Source organism: Equus asinus, chromosome 20 (genome assembly GCF_041296235.1).
Source record: "Equus asinus isolate D_3611 breed Donkey chromosome 20, EquAss-T2T_v2, whole genome shotgun sequence".
NCBI classification, from domain to species: domain Eukaryota; kingdom Metazoa; phylum Chordata; class Mammalia; order Perissodactyla; family Equidae; genus Equus; species Equus asinus.
Window position 1 is genome coordinate 59,596,319 of NC_091809.1, and position 22,665 is coordinate 59,618,983.

The following is a 22,665-nucleotide window of genomic DNA, read 5'->3' on the forward strand; positions in this document are numbered from 1 at the left end:
TCCCTTTTCTGGACTTCGATTTCTTTATCCATAAAAGGAGAGGGTTAACTAGCTGAGGTTTTCTCCCTGCATTAACAGACTGTTGGTGAAAGACCACGTTTCCATTTGCCTCTGGATCCTCGGGGATGACACCACAACTCGCTGAAGATGGTTATATCAGGGATATACCTTAGAATGCCTTGGTGTCTGGCTCAGGAAGGAAGCAATATAATAAAACCTTGGATGTTTTGGAAGCTCTGTGCTACAAAATCTGATTTGTAATAAGGAAGTTCTTATCAATGCAGCTTGTTTCTCTTATGAGGAACTCTGATCTTTCTGCACATTCATGGATGTGCCCTCCTTTCACAGGGTGTTGTAAATGACCCCTCGATTCTCACTCCCTCAGTCTGTCCCTTGGAAGCCCTGTCTCTGCTCAGAATTTCTGCTCCAGTCTGGGACTAGATCATAAACATTTTCTAGCTCCTTCTACCACAGGAGAGAGGTCTGGACATGTAGTTGATCTCTCTTCTAATCCCTATTACCAACCTTTTTTAAATGTCTTACATAGTGTAATAAAAGAAGGAAGACAGTAATTATTGAAAGCTTAAGGTGTGTCAGGCATTAGGCTACATACTTTTCCCTGTAATTTAATGTAATCCTTATAACAACTCTTGAGGTAGCTACCATTATTATTCCAATTTTACGAATGGAGAAATCAAGTCTTAAAGACATTAAAGTGATTGCCCAAGGTCATAAAATGATTCTAAAGCAGGTCACTTGACTCCAGAACCTAAGCTTACAATCACTGCAATGTCCTATGGCTGCCCAAATCGCCCTTATCTCCTCATACTTGACCTATTCGGGGCGTTTGGTGAGCCAAGACCCAGAGACCATTAAAATTTGGGTGTAGTTTTCTATTTTTAGAAACCTTCTGGTGAGGACATTCTTCTACTTCCTTTGTACCCTAGGCAATTTTCGCATCCTATACTTTCTAGACTTCTTGCAAGTCTTCCAAGAACTGCATTCCTTCCTGCTGTGGGTAGGACCAGTTCTTGTGTGCTTTTGGTGAGGTTTCAGAACACACATGCTGCATAATAATTGCTCTCACAAAGGAAGTTTACTACTGATGTCCTTTAGTCTTATTCTCCAACTAGATTCATTCACACGTATTTATTGAGTACCTACTGACTTTAGGGTAGTTTTGGGCGCCAGGAATTCAGTAGTGGACAACACAAACAGACGCTGCCCTCATGGAGCAACATTCTGTTGGTAGACAACCAGTCTCTCTCAATTTTTCTGATAAATTCTATTTTTCTTGCTTTCTAGCCAAACTGTCCTCTTCCTTTTATTGATTCTTAAGTTAAATTCAATATTTGAAAAAAGATTACTTTACAATTCTCTGGAATCTTCCTCTTCATGAATCCTAGAGCCACACCTGGTTGCAAATTTAGGGTGCGCAATGTTCTCCTTTCAGGACAAGGGGAATGAGATGAATATTAGTGAGCACCTATAGTATGTGCTGGTATTTATAATACATTGTCTCATTTAATCATCACAAAAGCACAAGGAGGCAAAGGTTATTATCCTCATTTTCAAATGAAATACCTTGAAGGTCCTAGAGGTCAAAGCTTGAAAAACGCAGAGTTTGGAGATAGGCGCCAGGTACAATGCAGAGGGCCTCCTTTCCTTCCTACTTGAGAAAGTAATCATTCTCCTGGAGCCCCAGCCTCAGGGAAATGCCAGGGGGCAGCCAGCATTTCCCAGGTCTGAGAGGTGGGTCAGAGCAATGACTGAATCATGACACACTGTTTTGTGTCCCCTACAACCCTCCAGACTCTTCATGTAGAATCAGGAGGCAGCCCCACTGCTCATGCTTCTACCTTTGGAGTTTCATTCCTTGGTTCTGAAATGTTTTCAGTCTTCAAACATTCTCTTGACTGAAAGGGGGATTCTGTGTTAACGGACATTTAGGTAAAGGAGAAAGGAAGCTGAACTGATAGGGAGATAGAGTCCAGAGGCGAACTTTTCCTACTTTCAAAATTGAAGTGTTAACCTTCATGCTGCCAACTCTAGACAATTTGGGAGGAATGGAAGTTTGCCTTTGAAATCTCTCTACCCAACTACACAATGGAGATTGGGACTCAGCTCACACGGCTGAAAGTCTCAACTTATAGAAACAGGATCTAAGGCATTCAACACACAGAACAAACAGCAAAGCTTCACGATGTTACGAACTTTTCCTTGCTAGACATGAAATCTCTATATTCCAATTCTCTAGGGAGCTAGATTCAGCTTGGACAGGAGTCATCTATTCTAGCAAAAGGATTTTATTTATCTAATTCTTTTATTTAGTTTTTTAAAAGACTATTTCACTTATAATGAATATAGGAAAGTATTATAGTGAAAATTGAGAACACTGAGTTTTCTAAAAATGCCTTTCTAAGTTATCTTTATATTTTAGGTTCTTAGTGTTCCTTGTATAATGGCTTAATTTATGTGGTGGGTAGAAATAGGGGCTTATTTATCATTTTGAAGAAATACACTGAGTTGCCTGAGTGAGTGATAAGTTAGATGCTAATTGACCCATTCTCGGTCCTAGAATAAGGTTGTTCCGTATTTGCATGTTTTTGAGGTAAATCAAAGGATGATATCAACTGTGAGTCACTCAAAGGATTTTGTATTCACAGAGCCTGGCCTAAGGGCTATATAAAGAGGGTCATTTAAGGAACTTGTACTGAAAAGGAACAGAGTAAATTGGGTTAAAGCTTTCAGGAGAAGTTTAGAATGAAGTTTCTTCTGCTGATACTGGCATTGCAGGTGGCTGTCTCTGGAGCTGTTCCCCTGACTAACGGCACAAGCCCAGGTGAAAGTGATGTGGCATTTGCTCAAGTAAGTTTTGACACTATAGTATTTATCTAGCCTGATTTTTGCCTTTAGGATTCATTTTGAAAAGTAGCTAGTTGAAAACTGCTTTAGGAGACTATTTGATTTTAGCATTGAATTTGTCTTTGTCAAACAGGAATATAAAAAAGAGATTTTTGGGGGCTGGCCCTGGGGCCGAGTGGTTAAGTTCGTGCGCTCCGCTGCAGGCGGCCCAGTGTCTTGTTGGTTCGAATCCTGGGTGCGGACATGGCACTGCTCATCAAGCTATGCTGAGCTGAGGCAGCATCCCACATGCCACAACTAGAAGGAACCACAACGAAGAATATACAACAGTGTACCGGGGGGCTTTGGGGAGAAAAAGGAAAAAATAAAATCTTAAAAAAAAAAGAGATTTTTTTTCCCCAATTCATTTCTTTTCCCTAATTATATGTATGAGTTTGGAGGATCTCTCCATTTTCTAAGACTTTTTAACTTTAAATTTGTCATAGTTGTCCATTGTGTTGAGCTTTGGATTTTTAAGCAAGAAAATTTTATCCTAACTTCAATAATTTATACATCCTGACAGTAAAGGTTTTGTTGCTTACTAAATGCTGTGATATACTAGATGCTTAAATAGGTTTTAAACAGAAGAAGGAAATTCTAAGAAGACATAAAAGTGTTTTCAGTGGGCTTCCAGGAATCAACCTTGCTAACAGTTATGACGCACCTTTGACAGGAAAGAAAATTAAGAATTTTTTCCCATTATAATTAATTGTCCGATGCCTGATTCAAAAACATCAGTGTGCAGTTGAGTCCTACAGAACTCCAACAGAAACCTGTCTGTGTGTAATAATGTATTACCTAATCTATTTTTTTTCAGAGGTACTTGGCAGACTTTTATGACCTCAAGATGGAGACAATTCCAATGGCAAAAATGAGAGTCAATAGGAACTTCATGGAGAATAAAATCCAGGAAATGCAGCAGTTCTTAGGGTTAAAAGTGACCGGGCAACTGGACACAGCCACTCTGGACATGATGCACAGACCTCGATGCGGAGTGCCTGATGTCTATGATTTCAGGGTAATGCAAGGGAGGCCAGTATGGAAGAAACATTTTATCACCTACAGGTAACCTTGTAGCCATACATTTTTCTACTTTCTCATGGGTCTGATTTCTATATAGCTCTAAATCTGCAAGTAGATAAAAGCCTCCTTCAGTTGGTAATACTATCCCTATGTTAAAATTCATTATCTCTAGAAGGGAGGATTGTTCACTCAAGGAAGAGTTGTTTGGCTTGCCAGTCCAAGCCGAGTAGGAAGGCTGCAAGTAAAAAGAGAATGAAGCTGAATTTCCAACAAATAAGAGGCAGGAGAAAGTTTTATAGACTAGTCAAGATGGATAAATACAGAAGTCTTGGAGAAGGGGCAAAAGACATGGGTTTCTATGAATGTAAATCTTTCACAATGTTGACCGATAAAACACAAATGAGTAGAAATTGATAAAGAGGAAGCTGCCCAAGGATAAATGTTCCTGTAGTTAATGAAGCAAGTTTTTGTTATCTGGACTACTAATTTATGAAACAGTTTATTCTCCGATGGAACTAGAAGAAATGAAGCATTGTAATAAGACAAAATTAACACATGGTTTCCATATATTTTCCTCTCATTTGTTTTGGTGGTGAAGAATCAAGAATTACACTCCAGACATGAAGCCTGAGGACGTTGACTATGCCATACAGAAAGCTTTTCAAGTGTGGAGTGATGTGACACCACTGAAGTTCAGAAAGATTAACACAGGCGAGGCTGACATTATGATACAATTTGCACATGGAGGTAGAGAACTTGGTCTTCCTTCATCTGTATCATTTGGCATGACCTGTAGCATGTGTAGATGGACTAATTTTCTTTCCTTCTTAAAAAGCTCATGGAGACTACAGTCCTTTTGATGGCAGAAATGGAATTCTAGCCCATGCTTTTGGACCTGGACCTGGTATTGGAGGAGACACACATTTTGATGAGGCTGAAATCTGGACTAAAAGCTATAAAGGTAGGTAAAACAAAACAACAGGAAAACCCTAACAAATTCTAAGTTATGAAAAGTTGCATTCTGATAAAGGATTGCAGAAAGAGAAAACTGGTTCTGATTATAATTTAGGAACTAAATACAATTTAACACTTTGTCTCAATTTCACCCTCTATAAATTGAGGATATTGGACTAGATATCTTAAAGAACAGTTCTAAGGATCTATGAGGATGAGCTAGTTCATTAGTATAAACTCAGGAACCTGAAGAACCATAGTATGGAAAGATAAAAGCTGTTACTTAGGCGATGAGTTTTGACAGTGTGAGTCGTCAACTCCAGGAAACACAGATACCAGTTCTGTGTGTGCCAATTATCCTAGGATATGGTGGTCGTCTGCATGATCCATTATATGCTAACAATTTTTTAGATTCATAGTGACACAGAAAGATGAAGTTACATTATAGAGAATTTAGAGATCCCTATAGAGAAACACAAGGTAATATGGTCACATAATCTCTTGTGGTTCTGGGATAAAAATTTCAGGACACCCAAATGATCGTTTAACAATCCCTCAGGTGCCTTTACAGAGGGACTGTAACTCACCACCCTTCTCAGGTAGTTGGAGGAGGGACATAAGTAGTCTCCCGTGTTATTTGGAGTAATTGTTATCCAATGGAAAATTCAAAACATCATATCAGAAGCCTTCCTAATCTTTCTACTGGACATTCTAGATTATATGATTGACTCACGTGGAAAGTAAATGGAGAGAAAGTCATCAAGAAAATGCTGTCCTCAGCCTGCCCCTCTCTCTGGCTGATAATGCGCGTGTTGGATGGCAATATTTTTATAGACCAGAAAGGTTACTTGTTTTGGTCTGACACATGGCATAAAGCTTATAAAATTCTTGACTGAGAAGAGGACTTTTGCATTGTCAAAAGACAAGTGACATAGGATTAGGTCCTTGCTTACTGGAAAATCCTCAGCTAGATATGTTAAATTTGTCTAAATTTTATCCAAGGTTATTTGGGGTTTATAATCTTTTCATCTCACATGGGAGACTTGTGCCAGGTAGCCTTGCAGAATGTTTTGGAATTCTAAAGAATCTTAGAAAAATCATTTAATAAAGATCTCTACAGATAGAAGAAACTGAGACCAAGAGAAGCTTAGTGGCTAGCTTATGGAAAAACTGGGGCCAGGATGTACATTTCCCAGCAGTTACATTAGCCCAATGTATACCTTCCACTTGTCCATGTTGACTTATTTTTAGTTGGCTCAATTCTAAGTTTTCAAAAAAGCTAAATTATTTATGAAAATTTTAACTTAAAATGCTCATTCTCAGCCTAATTTTTAGACCCAGTAACTTAAGTGAACAATTCACACAATACCTATGGAGTTTCTATTATGGTGTTAGGTTATGGGGGTGTTTGGATAGAGATGAAGAGGACCCAGTCTTGCCCTTGAGAAGCCCACAATCTAGTGGAAAACAGGACGCAAACAGAAATCCATTATTTTGAGAGGAGGACCAATGGTGGTCTTTGTACAAAGTATTATAGGAATTGGGAATAAGATAAATTCAGGTTTAGGCCAAATTCGAAAAGGCTTTGTTTACTCTTCCCAATCTTATGTAGAGTGAAGAGAGTGAATCTTTGCTGCTTCTTTCTCATTATTTGAGAAAAGAAGTGAAAGCATCTCTGAGTTAGTTGCTGAGCCTTGTTACAGGGGATTCTTGGAGGATCTATGTTCCTAGACACCCCTGCAAGAAAGAGTGAAGACTATATTCACACTTGGGTACTGGAGAGTACGTCCAGGTCAGGCTCTATGGCTAAGAGGTCTGTGACCCTGGAAGTCAGTTCTTCTGAGCTTCAATTTTGCCATAGAAAAGGAAAGGCAAAAATGAAGGCATTAGACTAGAACACAAATTTAAAAATAACAGTCACAAGTTATTCATATCTTATGAGAATTGAGAAATTTGAGAGAAAGAACACACTTCTCTCTCTTACCTACAAAGGTACGTTCTCTAGAACATACAGAAAAAAAATGAACAGGCACGACCATAACTTGGTAGTGTAAATATGCAGAAATTGTAAGCATAGTCTCTTTGATTTCATGTAGAATCATGAATGAAAAAGATGAACCGAGAAATTTGGATTTGAATCTTAGCTCAGAAACTTAATTTGGTGAATTAATCTTACTGATACTGTATCCTCCTCTGTAAATAGAGAGGCTAGTGGCTTCTTTTCAGTTCCATAAGGATTAGACATAATGTGGTATATTTTTCAGTGACTCATAGTACCTGGAACTTAATATCCATTATATTATATGGGTATAGTAAAGGATAGTTTGAGTTATATTTTGGATTAGTAAAGGATGATTACTGAGGACTTTTCTATATCCACTGAAGCCTGATCAAGAGTGAAAGCAGTGGCCGGCCCTGTGGCTGAGTGGTTAAGTTCGCACACTCCACTTCAGTAGCCCAGGGTTTCATTGGTTCAGATCTAGGGTGAGGACATGGCACCGCTCATCAAGCTATGCTGAGGCGCCATCCCACATAGCACAACCAGAATGACCTACAACTAGAACATACAACTATATACCGTGGGGCTTTGTGGAGAAGAAGAAGAAATAACTAAATGGAAATAAATAAAAATAAAGATTGGTAACAGATGTTAGCTCAGATGCCAATCTTAAAAAAAAAAAAAGAGTGAAAGCAGAACATGGTCATGGGATCTGGGAATGATTTAGCAGCAATGAACACAGCTGTGAGTTAGTCTAGAAATTTTCACAACAGAACATATTCATTTGTCTGTTAGAGCAGTGGTTCTTAACGGAGGTAGTTTTGCCCCCAAGGGGACATTTGACAATGTGCAGAGACATTTTTTGGTTGTCAAATCTGGAGGGAGGTTTGCTACTTGAATTTAACAGTAACATCAGAGATTTACAAACATCTGTAATGCACAGGACAGCCCTGACAACAAAGAATTATCTGGCCTATAATGTCAATAGGGCCAAGATTGAAAAATGGTATGCAAGAATGAGGGGAAGTAAGTAAAGGATTCCCAAATGTTTCCATTTTCATTGTGTCAGATGTTGTGTCGTTGTTCTCTAAATGCCAATATATTTCACTACTCTTTCCCGCTTTTCATTGGTTTCCTCTTAGGCACAAACTTGTTCCTAGTTGCTGTTCATGAGCTTGGCCATTCCTTGGGTCTTGGCCATTCCCATGATCCAAAGGCCATAATGTTCCCCACCTACAGTTATATTGACCTCAGCACATTTCGCCTCTCCGCTGATGATATACGTGGCATTCAGTCTCTCTATGGTGAGTTGAATTTCGTTTTCATTTTGCCTTGTAAATGTACTTGCTCTTATGAATAGTCTCATAACATCTGCATTTGGATAAAACTTTAACATCTGCTCTTTCGAACCCCATGAACACTCTGTGACGTAGGTAACATAGTTATTACCTTCAGTTTACAGATGAGCACATGAGACCTAGTATGTTAATGTCAGAGCCAGAGGTAGAACTTGAGTCTTCTGGCCTCAAGTCTGTTCTTTCTATCCATCATACCATTGTCTGTTGAAGAAGGTGCACAGAGAAATGATTTAAATGGAATAGGAAAACCAGAGTGATTGGATTTTTCTCCTCCCTGATGTTGCAACCACATGGGGAAAAAATATTTATTCTATGCTTCCTGTGAATGCTATAGAAAGCTTAAATTGCTTTTTATGCATTTTTCTTCAAGAAAATCGAATGTTTGAAAAAGAATATTTCTTCCCTTTGTGAACTAAAATGCAGATTTTTTTTCCCTAATGTTTCTTGAAATGTATTTTCAGGAGCCCCAGAAAAGCCTCGACCCTCATCAAAACCTGACAGTACAGACCCGACTGTCTGTGACCCCAATATGAGTTTTGATGCTGTCACTACAGTGGGAGATAAAATCTTCTTCTTTAAAGACAGGTAGGATCATTTTCATACTTAACCAGTATTAGTGGCTCGCTCCTTAGAATTTTTTTGTCAGAGAACAGGGGAAATGAAATAGATAAAACTCGTGAGTAGGCGCTTGGACTTGATTCTGTAGCCAGTGTAGAGATCTTGATTCTGAAGCAGGAGAGCAGTGTGATTATATTTGTTTTAACTAGAAAACTGGCATGTAAAAAACGGATTTGCAGAAAGAATCTGGGTTAGGGAAAGATAAGACAGAAAGCAGAGAAGCCAGACTATTATAATCATATATAAAAATGGTGAAGTCTAGAATTAAAGCTGTAACAGAGTACCTATTTAAAAGACTTGATTCTTGATAATAGAGGAAAGAATTCCAGGATGACTTATGGTTTCTGCATTAGAATACAGATGGAAGCTGCTATTGGAGGGGTGGGAGAGTGGAGAAGATTAGTATTTGGTAGGTAGGACAAACATTCTCCATTTTGAGATTACAAAACTGAGACAACGAGGTTATGTGACTTTCTTTAGATTACAAAACTGGTGAGTGGATTGTGGGGTCAGACTAGAACCTAGATCCCTTGATTCCAAGCTCCTGGGTGTTTCCATATACAAGTTTGCCTGTTAAGTTCATGGTTATTACCAAAGAGTTGATTAAGATCCTTTGTTTGTGGTGCTCCTACACAAACATCCATGGAACAGAATGTGAAGATAATGGAAGAAACATTAAGCCATTTCACAGGTCTTTCCCACTCATATTTAACAGTTCTTGATTCTACAACTTTTTAACATGTGTTAAATGTTTTTCATGTCAGGTTCTTCTGGAGGAAGCTTCCTAAGAGTCCAGAGATCATTGTTGGTTTAATTTCTTCTTTATGGGCAACCTTACCATCTGGCATTCAAGCTGCTTATGAAATTGGAGCCAGAAATCATGTTTTTCTTTTTAAAGGTAATTCCAATGTTTAGTTTTGCTATTGAGTCTACTTCCAAGGAAGAGAACAAATTAAGGAAATACTACTGCTTTTTATAAACAAAGACCCAAAAAGCACTCCATATTTTATTAATAGTGGCTCTCAACTATAGCTTAAAATAGCTTAAATATTTAGGTAATTCATAAAACTTTTTGGAATAGTTTGTAAAATATAAGATGGTAATACTTGTGAAAAAAACATACAGAACCATAGGAGATAGACCATGTGTAAGAACAAGGAGAAATATATTTTAGAACTATGGGGAAAGAATGATGTTTTTAGCGAGTCAGTATTTCTGTTGCTCTTTCTATATGATTCCAATGTATCCTTTTTCTTTGTCTTTACAGATGATAAGTACTGGTTAATCAGCAATTTAAGACAACAGCCAAACTATCCCAGGAGCATACATTCTTTGGGCTTCCCCTCCCACGTGAAAAAAATTGATGCAGCTGTTTTTAACCCACATCTCTATAAGACCTACTTCTTTGTGGATAACCAATATTGGAGGTGAGCTGTAATGGTTGGTAATTTGACTCCTAAGATTTGTGAAACAGGCAGGGAATGGGGTTTTCTAAAATGTAGTTTTTCTATGCCAATTCCTAAAGATCCTTGACCTTCCTGAGAGAGGAATCAAGAGAATATTGGACTGGAATAGTTATTTTCAACCTAGTTTTTTCTCTGTACTTTGATTTCTGATATATGATAACAATAGTGTGTTTTTAAAGAGGAACACTTTAAATAAAATGTCACATTATTAATCATAGTGGAAGCACATTGAAAAATAGTGGTACAGATGTATGAGGCCTAGTACTTACAGTTAGTTTGAGGGGTGTACAGATGTTTAAATTCCTTTCCTTAACCATTGGACCCAAGGAGACAAAATGAGGAAACCATCTCTGAGTGACAGCAGATCCTGTAAGGTCTTCACTGACAGAAATAGACAATCGGGCTGTGTAAAGCAGGACCAGGCACTGGTCGAAGCATTGTGGACGAGTGGGAAAAGTGCTTGACTAGAAGTCAGGAACCCTAGGATTTTTGGGACTTTAGGGACTAGAGTATATCAGTGAACTGTTTATTGGTGCACTTTAAACTCTCAGTAAGAGTCTTTCAGGAGAAAATAAGGTGGATTTTGTGGTTCGTGTCATGAAATGTCAAGCTTTTTGTCATGAGATCCATTTTCCTGCTGATTATTTCTTTGTTCAGGTATAATGAGAGGAGACAACTCATGGACCCCGGTTATCCCAAACAAACTACCACATACTTCCCAGGAATTGGGCCTAAAATTGATGGAGTCTTCTATTATAACAGTAAGTAGATTAGGAAACCATGGAGATACTGGAAACCCCTTTTTAAAACACTGAACTGATTATAAAGCCTCCTAGATCAAAGAATGGGGCTCTACATTGGAAAAGAACAGGATTCCGCAGTTCTCCATAGGTTCACAAAGGAAAAGTCACAATGTGCTTGGCTCAGAATAAGTGGGCTAGAAGAATGATCAAAGTAGAACCAATGGTGTACTCCTAGGGTGGTCTAGCAGGCAGGGGGCATATGACTACTGCCACTCCCATGTGTCTGAGTCTCTGGAATATCCAATCACATCAAGCTGCACAGTATATGTGAATGAGCATATGGTAGCCAAGATTCAGGCAAGCTGGAGGCTTTTGGACTTTCTATATCTTGCATTTTTTACTTTCTTTTGTACCCCTTCCATCCTTCATAGGCTGTCATGGATGAGGCTGAGGGTGGGATGAGAGAGGCTTGAGTTTGTATTTGTGAATGTCTTCAAGCAAGGTCAACCTAAGCGAAAACTGTTGACTGGGCCAAGACATTTTAGGTTTTATTTCCACCTCTGTGTCTTTTTTACTGCTTTCCATCAAGGCTTCTGTGTGCCCTCCCTGGGCCCCATCTTCTCTCTCCCACTCTGAGTTCTCCATCTGGGGTGTGTCTTTTCAAAAACACGTGCATCTTCATAGTCAGCCTTAAGACCAACAACCTTGTCAAAAAATTAATGAAGATATTTAATGGTGAAATGACTAGCAGTAGGCGGATATCTGGGGGCAGGATACCCAGCCAATAGATCCAACATTAATATTCTCAAATCAAACTGTGTCTAATCTAGATCATCCATAAAGACATAGATCTATGTTATTTTTTTAAAAAGAAGTGCAAACAAAGAATTAAACTATTCAATTTGTTTTCTTTTTTAGGATACTACTATTTCCTCCAAGGATCTAACATACTTGAATATGATGTCCTATCTCGCCGCGTCACCAAAATCATGAAAAGCAATACTGAGCTTGGTTGTTAGGAATATTATAATTAATGGTGTTTGCCAATTCACTTCAGTATAACAAGTATTTATCACACACTTGCTATGTGATCAGTGTACCATTCATGGTGTATGTATCATAAAATAAGGTAAAATCTATAGGCCATGGATCAATGATTATACAGTTAAGTGAGTCTAGAAAATACATAGGATTTTTTAATTCTGAAAACCCTCATTGTCAATTTTTACTTGACTCTACCATTAAGTTTGGAAATAGATGCCTTTAGAGGCCAAGAAAATGTTTTGGTTCCTAAAATCTTGAACTGAGAAATTATAATTATTTCTCTGGCTTAGAGAAAATTAAGAAATTATTGTTTTTTAGGACTGTTAAGTGTTTTAGCAAGAATATCATTTTAATTCTTTTGGAATGAAAATAGACTATACCTTGAACTTTAAAAATGACAATTACTATAAGTAATACATAAGTAAATTGTATATTTATGGCGGTGATAGTATAATTTTATTCTGCTGTCGGTGTTGACTTTTCTAATATCATATATGAAGTGTGTATGTTTTTTGCTCAAATAAAAACTTTGAAAGTTTTTGGTTTTTAAAATTTCTTTCTTGGGGGCCAGCCCCGTGGCTGAGCGGTTAAGTTTGCGCGCTCCACTGCAGGCGGCCCAGTGTTTCATGGGTTCGACTCCTGGGCGCGGACATGGCACTGCTCATCAGGCCACACTGAGGTGGTGTCCCACATGCCACAACTAGAAGGACTCACAACTAAGAATATACAACTATGTACCGGGGGGCTTTGGGGAGAAAAAGGAAAAAAATTAAATAAAAATCTTTAAAATTTCTTTCTTAAAAAGGACAATATGTATTTTGAAAATAATCCTGGACCTACTGCTAAATAAAACAAGCCTCCATTTGCCTATACTAAGGGGTTGTCAATGCAAACAATCCATAACCAATCTATTAATGAAAATTTGGGTGAGTTTATTCTGAGCCAAAATGTGACGATCACAGCCTGGGGCCTTCCTTCCCCAAGGAAGGGAGGGCACTAAAGAAGTGGGGTGTACAGAGTGGTTATATACCCTCAAAAAGCATGTTTCACATGATTGAAATGTCCCTTTTACAATAGTCACAAGCCTGCTCTGTTGACACAGCGATTGATGGACACAGCAGGGTGGCAGTTATGTTGTCTTGAGCTGGGTCGTCACAGGTGAGCACAGTAATTAGTTCCTAGCCTGAGGAAAGATGCTTATCTTTAAGGAAATGACAACATGAGGGGAAGTTGCACCTTTATCTTAAGGCAGTTTCTTCTTGTCATTGGGACATAGCCAATGCTCAAAGCAGATATATGATGCATGCTCAACGGCCATGTCAGGCCCTTTTGGAAAAAACAAAGTCAGGCCTAATTAGGTTTACACCAAATGGCTTCCTCATATACTCCAATATATCTTATTGCTTGCCATTTATTTGTCCGGGTGAATAGAAACCTGGCAACTGGGAAAAGGAAAAGGTTATATTTGCTTTGGCTACTTGTCAAAGGCCACCTGAATCTTTGATTTCAAGTGAAGAAAGCATTCTCCAGACTGCATACAATCCCAAGGAGCGCCTACAGTGTATGACCACAGCCTGGAGAGGACAAGGGATGAAATGGGGACTTCCTATTTTGGTAAAATTTCTGTTGCAGCTCAAGTCTCATGATGGGCCATTTAATTGCTGTGTGACCTTGCCAAGAGATTAAATCTAAGCTTCCTCAAATTTAAGAGTAAACATCAGTGGTACCCACCGCATAGATTGATTGTGAAAAAAAATGATGCATGATGCATGGTGAGCACATCATGATGGTAGCTTAGCCTGCTTTGTATCAGTTTTCTTTACTAACTTAGCACACTTTCTATTTTCTGGATTCTACATATATTAAAGTTCCCACAAATATCTCAGGGTTTGTAGAATGCTTGTAAATTTCAACTTATTTGCAGACTATTGCTGATTGATGTGATCAAGATCCAAGAAATGGTCAAGCTCATTTTAGCTCAGAAGATTCTTTTTGACTAATGGAATAAACTGAGATCAGGGGAAATATGAGGATCAGAAAGAATCTGGATGGGGAGGGAGTTACCGTCCTTCATAGCTCAGACCCATTCTGAAGTATGTGCTCCTTCAGTATAATAATCTTAAATTTGTCTTTACAGGGAGTAGGGTCAAGTCATAGAAGAAATGTTATTTCCCAGCAGGAAATTAGATGCTGGACTTCCTTCAAGAGAAGAAACTTCCCCACAGGGTTAGCATCAAAAGAAAGCTTACTGGTATCTGGGTTGAGCTGTCTTTGGCCTTAGGTAATTCAGGAGGAAGCAGTTTCTCTTAAATGATGACTGCATTGCAATGAAAGCCCAGAAGACATCTCTCAATCCCATGAGTGTTCATGAGAAATGCTTTCAAAGGTTAAAAAGTGAACACTGCCTTCCTCTACCTCCATTTGTTGTATTTTAAAATTTTGGTTAACAAATTCTTATAATGTTAACCATATGCTAAGCACTGTTCTAAGTGCTTCACACACACACACAAAATAGCTCACTTAATCCTCATTACAAACATGAAGTAAATACTATCATTCTCCTTTTCTGAGGCACTGAGAAGTGAACTAACTTGCCCAAGGTCACATAGCCTTGGAGCTGCAATTCACAGCCAGGCAGTTTGACTCCAGAGTCTACCTTATTAACCACCACAAAATTCTGCCTTTCAAATTTATAAAGTGGAAAAATATCAAAGTAAAAACTCCTGGCACTCTGTTCTATATCGTTTTGTACTTTTACTTGACCTTTCAATTAAAAGGTCTTTAAAATGTCATAAGAATTCTTTGTGTGTCCAGTTTGGGGAATACCCAAAATTTCAAAGGCAATTTAGCTTCAGAAAAGATAGTCATGGTGTCTTGCTCATGTCAGGAAAAAGACATCCAAGACTTGGAAATTACAGGTCGTTAACAATGGAGTGCTGGACATTGTCTAGCAGATCTTCCTGAGAGTAGCTGATTTTATGAGAGTATACGTCTTTGACTTTCCATTATCCAGGCTATTTTATAACTCTATAAGGATAGAAATAACAGAAAACTGATAATAATGTAGATGGTTCTTTTCTATAACAATGCAAATAAGTGTTACCTATTAGAGATACAACTGATTTCTGCCTGGTGGAAGAGACAACCTCAAACATTATATTATATTGCCCTATAAGATATTGTAAGGCCGCAAGCCCAGCTGGGTTAGGGCGGCAGGATATCTTGCCGAGAGACCGAAGAAACGACCTGGAGACTGCGACCGAGATATATAGGTTTATCGGGCTCTACTTACAGGAGAGTGTCCAGCGGCAGCTGGCTGTACGGAAGTGTGCACTGGCAAGTGACCCCTAAGAGAAGCTTGCTTAAGTAGCTAGAGGAACAAAGGCTGCATGCTTGCCAAAGGGCTGTCCTTGGTATGACCAGCTTTCCCAGGAACAGTAGCTCACATGGAGGGGCTCTGTGTCCCTGTAAGACTCAATGTTCTTCTCGTGGGATAAGGGAGGATCTGGGCTGGCCAGGCCCAGATCATTACAAATCCCGGTAGCGGTGGGCCTGCCCAGAAGGGAGCTAGGAGGACACACGGTTGCAATGGGTCTGGGAGTTTCTGCTGAGTAAGCAAGGCCCAGGCCCTACAGGTATTAATGCATCTATGTCACTAGAAAATTTATTTTAGCATTTCTTACTGCATATGTATCCGTTCTTCAGATCCTTATTTGAACTAATTCCCTCATTGTTTAGTGAGTTGAATAATATCTTTAACATGTTCATTTGATATTTGCATGAAAATCATTTTTAACTTTTTTGAAAATTATACTTTAGCATTAGTTAGCCAACAGGGAAGAGCACAGGCCTGCCCATCTTTTGGACTACCAGGTGGAAAAAATCACATACTAGTAGGCAACTCCCCAAACCTGACAGAAATAGAGTCTAGTTTTCCTGATCCTGTCTACCTCCTTACCCTCTAAAGTGTAATGAGGAACACCGCCCCTGTACAAGAGAAAGAAAAGGATATGACACATTTGAGTGGCATACAATTTCCCAAGTTCACTTTTTTGACTTTGTTTATTCATTCAAAAATATTTATTGAGAATCTGCTAGATTCTAGACCCTGTGATAGGCGTGAGTGATCCAAAGATGACGAAGATAGTCTCTCCCTTCAAAGGCATGCAATAAGATAAAACCATAAAAAAGACAGACATACAAACAACAAATCATTATGCAGTGAAGTAGGTAGACTAATAGAAGCGTGTAAAAGATTAAAGAGTGAGTCATCACTGCAGAAGGGTTCAGGGACCACAGAATACTTACTGTGGAAACAATACTTGAGATGTGTTTTAAAACACGAGAGGGATTTCTTAGGTGGAAAAGTGGACTAAAGGGATTCTAGGCAGAAGAAGAAGCCTCTTCAAAGACCCATTGTATATAAAGAATAGTTTTTGTAAAATTGGAACATAAAATATGAAGGAATAAATGGCAGAAGATAAGACACTAGATTATGAAGGACCTCTACTGTCATGAGTTTGACTTTTATCTAATAAGCGATATGGTTTTATTTGAAGGGATTAAGATGGGGAGAAATGACTAAATTTCACATTAGAAGATTTTTTGTTGGAAGTATGGAAGATAGATCAGAAGGAATTAAGGCTAGATTCAGAGGAAAACAACTATTATACTATTGCACTAGTCCAGGCAAGAAATACTGAACTTCTGAATTATAGCCATGGGGAAGACAGAAGTGGCATCACAGTGAGGAGGATATTATAACAGCGAGAAGGGAGAATTAACAGAGTCTGATGACTGTGTGTGGAATATGACTGAAAAGGAATAACATGGGGTGATATTTAAAGATCTGGTTTAAGAAGTGGTCTTGAATAGGGAATAGAGAAGGAAAAGCAGGTGTGGAGAAAGTGATAGTGTGGTTGATGGAATAGATATATTTGAGTCTGTTGAGTCTGGGGAGCCTTGAAGCATCCATACGAGGATGTCCTGTAGGTAATGGGATGAGATCAAGGCCCAGTAAAGGGATCTGGACCAGAAATTAAAATATTGGATTCTTCAGCACGTAGGTAAAATACAACAACTTGGAAGTTGATGGGATATCCCAGGAGGAGCATAAATAATGGTCTTTCCTGTATATGCCATCCCTTTGGGTGACTTTCTAGATTATAGCATTTTTACTAGACTATCAAAATATTTTAACAAGGTTATAATGTACCACAGGAAAACGATTGTGCTTACCCATGCAAGGAAACTCCAAGCTCATGGGAATTTAAAGCTTTTGTCTTTTTATGTATTAGTATATAAACACAACAGCCAAGGATCACTTTTGTTTCTGGCCATGTTGGGGTAAGTAATACTGGATTTTCCTCCCTGCTGTGCTTAACTAGAAACCTGGGGAAAATGTATGATTCCATTCATTATGCACCATGCTTTCTATCTTTAGGTAATTTCCAGAATACAGCACAGAGGAAGGGAACCCAACAGAACACAGTGGTCTCACTGAGTAGAAGAGACAGAGATTAAAGTTTAAGGATGTGGACGTAGCTATAATTTGCAGTTCCCTTAATTGGAAGGCTAAATTAGCCCTAGAGTAAAGGCTACACTAGACTCACTCTAAAAAAGCTTAAAACCAAACTGAAAAGATCAGGCTGATCTAAAAATTACTTGACTGTCTGCCAAAACTAAATTAAACACTTTTTAAAGGGAAAAAAAAAACAAACCTAATCACCTAATAATACAATATTCACAACGTCCAGCATCCAATAAAAATTTACTGGACATGCAAATAAGTAAGAAAATGTGACCCCTAATAAGGAGAACACTTAATCAATAGAAACAGATGCAGAAATGACAGAGATGATGAAATTATCAGAAAAAAGACTTAAAAACATTTATAAATATTTTCAAGGATTTAATGGAAAGCACTGGCATAATATGGAGAGAAATGAAAGATGAAAAAGAAGCAAATGGAACTAGAGCTGAGAAAGACAATACTTGAAATGGAAAATAAGCTGACTGGTCTTAATAACAAATTAAATACTACAGAAGTAAAAGATAGTTAAATTAAAAATATATACAGTTTCAGTGACCTGTGGAACAATCTCAGGCAGCCTAATCTAACTGATATCCTGAAAGGAAGAAGGGCAAAAAATATTTGAAAAGATAACAATAAAAAGTTTTCTGGGGCTGGCCCATTGGCATAGTGGTTAAGTTCACTCCACTTTGACAGCCCAGGGTTCGCTTGTTCTGATCCTGGGCACAGACCTACACACTGCTTACCAAACCATTCTGTGGCAGGCATCCCACATATAATATAGAGGAAGATGGGCACAGATGTTAGCTCAGGGCCAATCTTCCTCAGCAAAAAGAGGAGGATTGGTGGCCAATGTTAGCTCAGGGATGATCTTCCTCAAAAAAAAAAAAGATTTTTCCAAGTTTGATGAAAACTGACCCCAACAAGCTCAACAATCTCAAGCAGGATGAGCACAAAGAAAACCACATGAAAGCACATCATAATTAAATTGCTGAAAACCCATGATAAAGCAAAAAGTCATAAAAACAGCCAGAGGAAAAAAGACAACACGTATCACAGAGCAAAGCATGACTGCAGAATTCTTATCAGAAACAATGTAATCAGAAGACAATGATGTGGTGTATTTAACATGTTGAAAGGAAAAAAAAGACATTATCAATCTAGAATTCTATATTTAGCAAAAATAACTTTCAAAAATAAAAAAACAATGCAGACTTTTTCATACAAGCAATAGCTGAGAGGATTCATTGTCAGAAGACAAGCACGACAGGAAATGTTGGAACAAGTTCTTCACGTGGCAGGAAAATGATACCAAATGGTAACATACCAACACAAAGAAATGAGGAGCACCAGAATTATTAAATGCATAGATATATACAAGTCTGTTTTTCTATTTTTAATTATTTTAAAAACAATTGACTGCTTAAAGCAAAGAAATAAAATTGTGCTGCAGAGTTGATAAGATATGTACAAGTAAAATGTATGATAATAGTACAGAGGATGTGGGGAAACATGTCGCTGTAAGGTTCTTATATGTGAAGTGGTGTAAGACTATTTGAAGGCAAACTCTGATAAGATGAAGACTGTAATCCTAAGAAAAGCCACTAAAAACTAGAGAAAGGGGTACAGCTAATCATCCAATAGTGCAATACTAAAACTTACTTTATTCGTTCAAAAGAAGATACGATATGAGGAAAAAGGAACAAAGAACAGATGAGATAAATAGAAAGCGAATAGCAAGATGTTAGACCTAAGTCATTATAACTTATCCAAACACTCTAATTGAAATAAAGATACTGTCAGACTGAAACTATTTCCTGTCTATAAGAGACTCACTTTAAATATAATGGTACCGATAGGTTAAAAGTAAAACGATGGATAAAGATACACACTGCAAACAATAACCATAAGAAAGCTGAACCACTTAGGATACTAACAGCAGACAAATTAGACCGCAGAACAAGGGAAATTACCAGATATATAGAGCTCTGGTTCTCCAACTGTGGTGCCTGGACCAGGAGCATCAATATTATTTGTTAGAAGTTTACTAGAAATGCAAATCTCAGGTCCCATCCCAGACATACTGAATCAGAAACTCTAGGGGTGAAGCCCAGAAATCCACGTTTTATCAAACTCTCCCGGAGACTCTGAGTCATTCTAAAGTTTGAGGGCAACAGATATAGAGGAATATTTTATGATGATAAAAAGGTCGGTTGATTTAAAAGACCACACAAGATACCTCAGTGGAATTTAGATTGCAGTGCTACTACTTATCTGGTCACATAACTTTGTGAAGGTTATTTAATCATGGGGAAGCTTGGTTTACTCATCTGTGAAATGCGGCTGTCAAATGATAAAGACCGAATATATGTAAATATATCACTGGCACATAAGCAGTGATCAATAAACTGTGCCGTTAGGGTTATGCAACAATTTCGTGCATTCTTACTGATTCTCCCATGCCATATCAATTTCTCCCCTGCATATTTGTTCTTGCTGTCTCTTCAAAAATGCTCTACTTTTGGTCTCCTACACAAATCCTAACTACCCTTCTAACCACACACAAGTCCTTTACTCATCTTCATCTTCTCTGATATACTTTTTTTCACTTTTTTATATTTTTTTCATAGGTACATCATAATATATTTCGAATTCTGTGTAGATGAATCATGTTCACCACCCTAAAACTAACTATATACCGTCCCCTCACATGTGAGCCTAATCACCCCTTTTGCCCTCTCCCCTTCCCCCATGGTAACCACCACTCGAATCTCCACTCCTATGTGTTTGTTTGTCGTTGTTTTTATCTTCTACTTATGAGTGAGATCATATGGTATTTGACTTTCTCCCTCTGACTTATTTCACTCAGCATAATACCCTCAAGGTCCAGCCATGTTGTCACAAATGGCCGGATCTCATCATTTCCTATGGCTGAGTAGTATTGCATCGTGTATAAATACCACATCTTCTTCCTCAATTTGTCCCTTGATGGGCACCTAGGTTGCTTCCAAGTCTTGGCTATTGTGTATAATGCTGCAATGAACATAGGGGTGCAAGTATCTTTATGCCTTTGAATTTTCAAGTTCTCTGGATAAATACCCAGCAGTGGGATAGCTGGATCATATGGTAGATCTATTCTTAATTTTCTGAGGATACTCCATACTGCTTTCTGTAGTGGCTGAACCAGTTTGCACTCCCACCAGCAGTGAACAAGGGTTCCCTTCTCTCCACATACTCTCCAACATTTGTTGTTTCCTGTCTTGTTAATTATAGCCATTCTGACTGGAGTAAGGTGATACCTCATTGTAGTTTTGATTTGCATTTCCCTGATAGCTAATGATGTTGAGCATCTTTTCATACGCCTGTTGGCCATCCATATATCTTCTTTGGAGAAATCTCTGTTCAGATCCTTTGCCCATTTTTTAATTGGATTGTTGGTTTTTCTGTTGTTGAGCTGTATTAGTTCTTTGTATATTTTGGATATTAACCCCTTATCTGATACATGGTTTGCAAATATCTTCTCCCAATTGTTAGGTTGTCTTTTCATTTTTTTGATGGTTTCCTTTGCTGTGCAGAAGATTTTTAGTTTGATGTAGTCCCATTTGTTCATTTTTTCTTTTGTTTTCCTTGCCCGGTCAGACATGGTACTCGAAAATATGCTGCTAAGACAAATGTCAAAGAGCGTACTGCCTATGTTTTCTTCTAGAAGTCTCATGGTTTCGGGTCTTACATTCAAGTCTTTAATCCATTTTGAGTTGATTTTTGTGCATGGTGTAAGGGAATGGTCTACTTTCATTCTTTTGCATGCGGCTATCCAGTTTTCCCAACGCCGTTTATTGAAGAGACTCTCCTTTCTCCATCGTATGCTGTTGTCTCCCTTGTCGAATATTAGCTGTCCATAAACATGTGGGTTTACTTCTGGGCTCTCGATTCTGTTCCATTGATCTGTGTGTCTGTTTTAGTGCCAGCACCATGCTGTTTTGGTTACTATGGCTTTGTAGTATATTTGGAAACCAGGGAGTGTGATACCTCCAACTTTGTTCTTGTTTCTCAGGAATCCTCTGGCTATTTGGGGTCTTTTGTTGTTCCATATAAATTTTAGGGTCCTTTGTTCTATTTCTGTCTGATATACTTTTTATATCTCATATTTTGGTACTTATGTGCATAGTGAGACCTCTCAAAAATTTTTTGTGACAATTGATAGTACCAGAGGGTAGTTGTAGCATATATACACTGATGCTTAATAAACTTATAGAGCATTGTATAAATATACTGCAATTTACCCATTCTCTGTCAATGATTATTTGGGTTAATAATTGAGGCTACAGAATCTTGTCCATGTCTCATAAAGCACATGTGCAAGACTTTCTCTATGGTATATTTCTAGATATAGAATGATGGGGTTTTGGAATTATAGAATGTTTAACCACTCAGGCAGCTGTGATGTTATGCAATTGTTGCTGATTATTTTTGACAAATGCCCTGAGAGAAAGGTTGATTGTACTGGGTGTGTCCTCAGCCAGATCAAACAAAGACAAGCCTTGTGACTGGGGATTTTCTAGGGAATTTCAGGCAAGTTAAAAAATTCTTTGGAAATAGGGCTTTGAAAGAGCTCTAACCTGTTCCAATTCAAGTGGCTGCTACATTGCTTGTTTTTACTGTAATTGTGGGCTGTTGGGTTTCAAGGCTACTATGTAAGTGTTCTTAGTGAGATTCAGCTATTTTTTTGAATATATGCTCTCTAGATTGTTGTAAGCTTTGGTTAATTTCAAGAGTTATGAAAAAGTTTATTCTGACATTTTTTTTCCAGTGTTCTTATTGTTTTTATGGAAGAGGATATTTTGGAAGCCCTTACTTCTCCATCCAAGCTGATATCACTCTGGAAATTCTTAATTTTGCTGTAGGCAAATTAATCAGCCTTTTAGTCTGCAATGCCATGTTTAAGAAGTCCTTTCCTGTCACAAATCATAAGAATAGTCTTGTATATTTTTCTCAAAATATTCAAAATTTTAGTTTTTAAATA

At 38.1% G+C, this 22,665-nt stretch overlaps 1 protein-coding gene across 1 annotated transcript; it reads left to right on the forward strand.

The window, feature by feature from the left end:
• Positions 1-2,712: 2,712 nt before the first annotated feature.
• Positions 2,713-12,648, forward strand: MMP12 (matrix metallopeptidase 12). The gene is made up of 10 exons (XM_014860011.3): positions 2,713-2,868; positions 3,722-3,969; positions 4,526-4,674; positions 4,763-4,888; positions 8,023-8,184; positions 8,700-8,823; positions 9,621-9,754; positions 10,124-10,283; positions 10,980-11,083; positions 11,984-12,648. Exons 1-10 carry the CDS (start codon positions 2,764-2,766, stop codon positions 12,082-12,084), a joined length of 1,413 nt encoding a protein of 470 aa, XP_014715497.1. The 5' UTR covers positions 2,713-2,763; the 3' UTR covers positions 12,085-12,648.
• Positions 12,649-22,665: the final 10,017 nt, after the last annotated feature.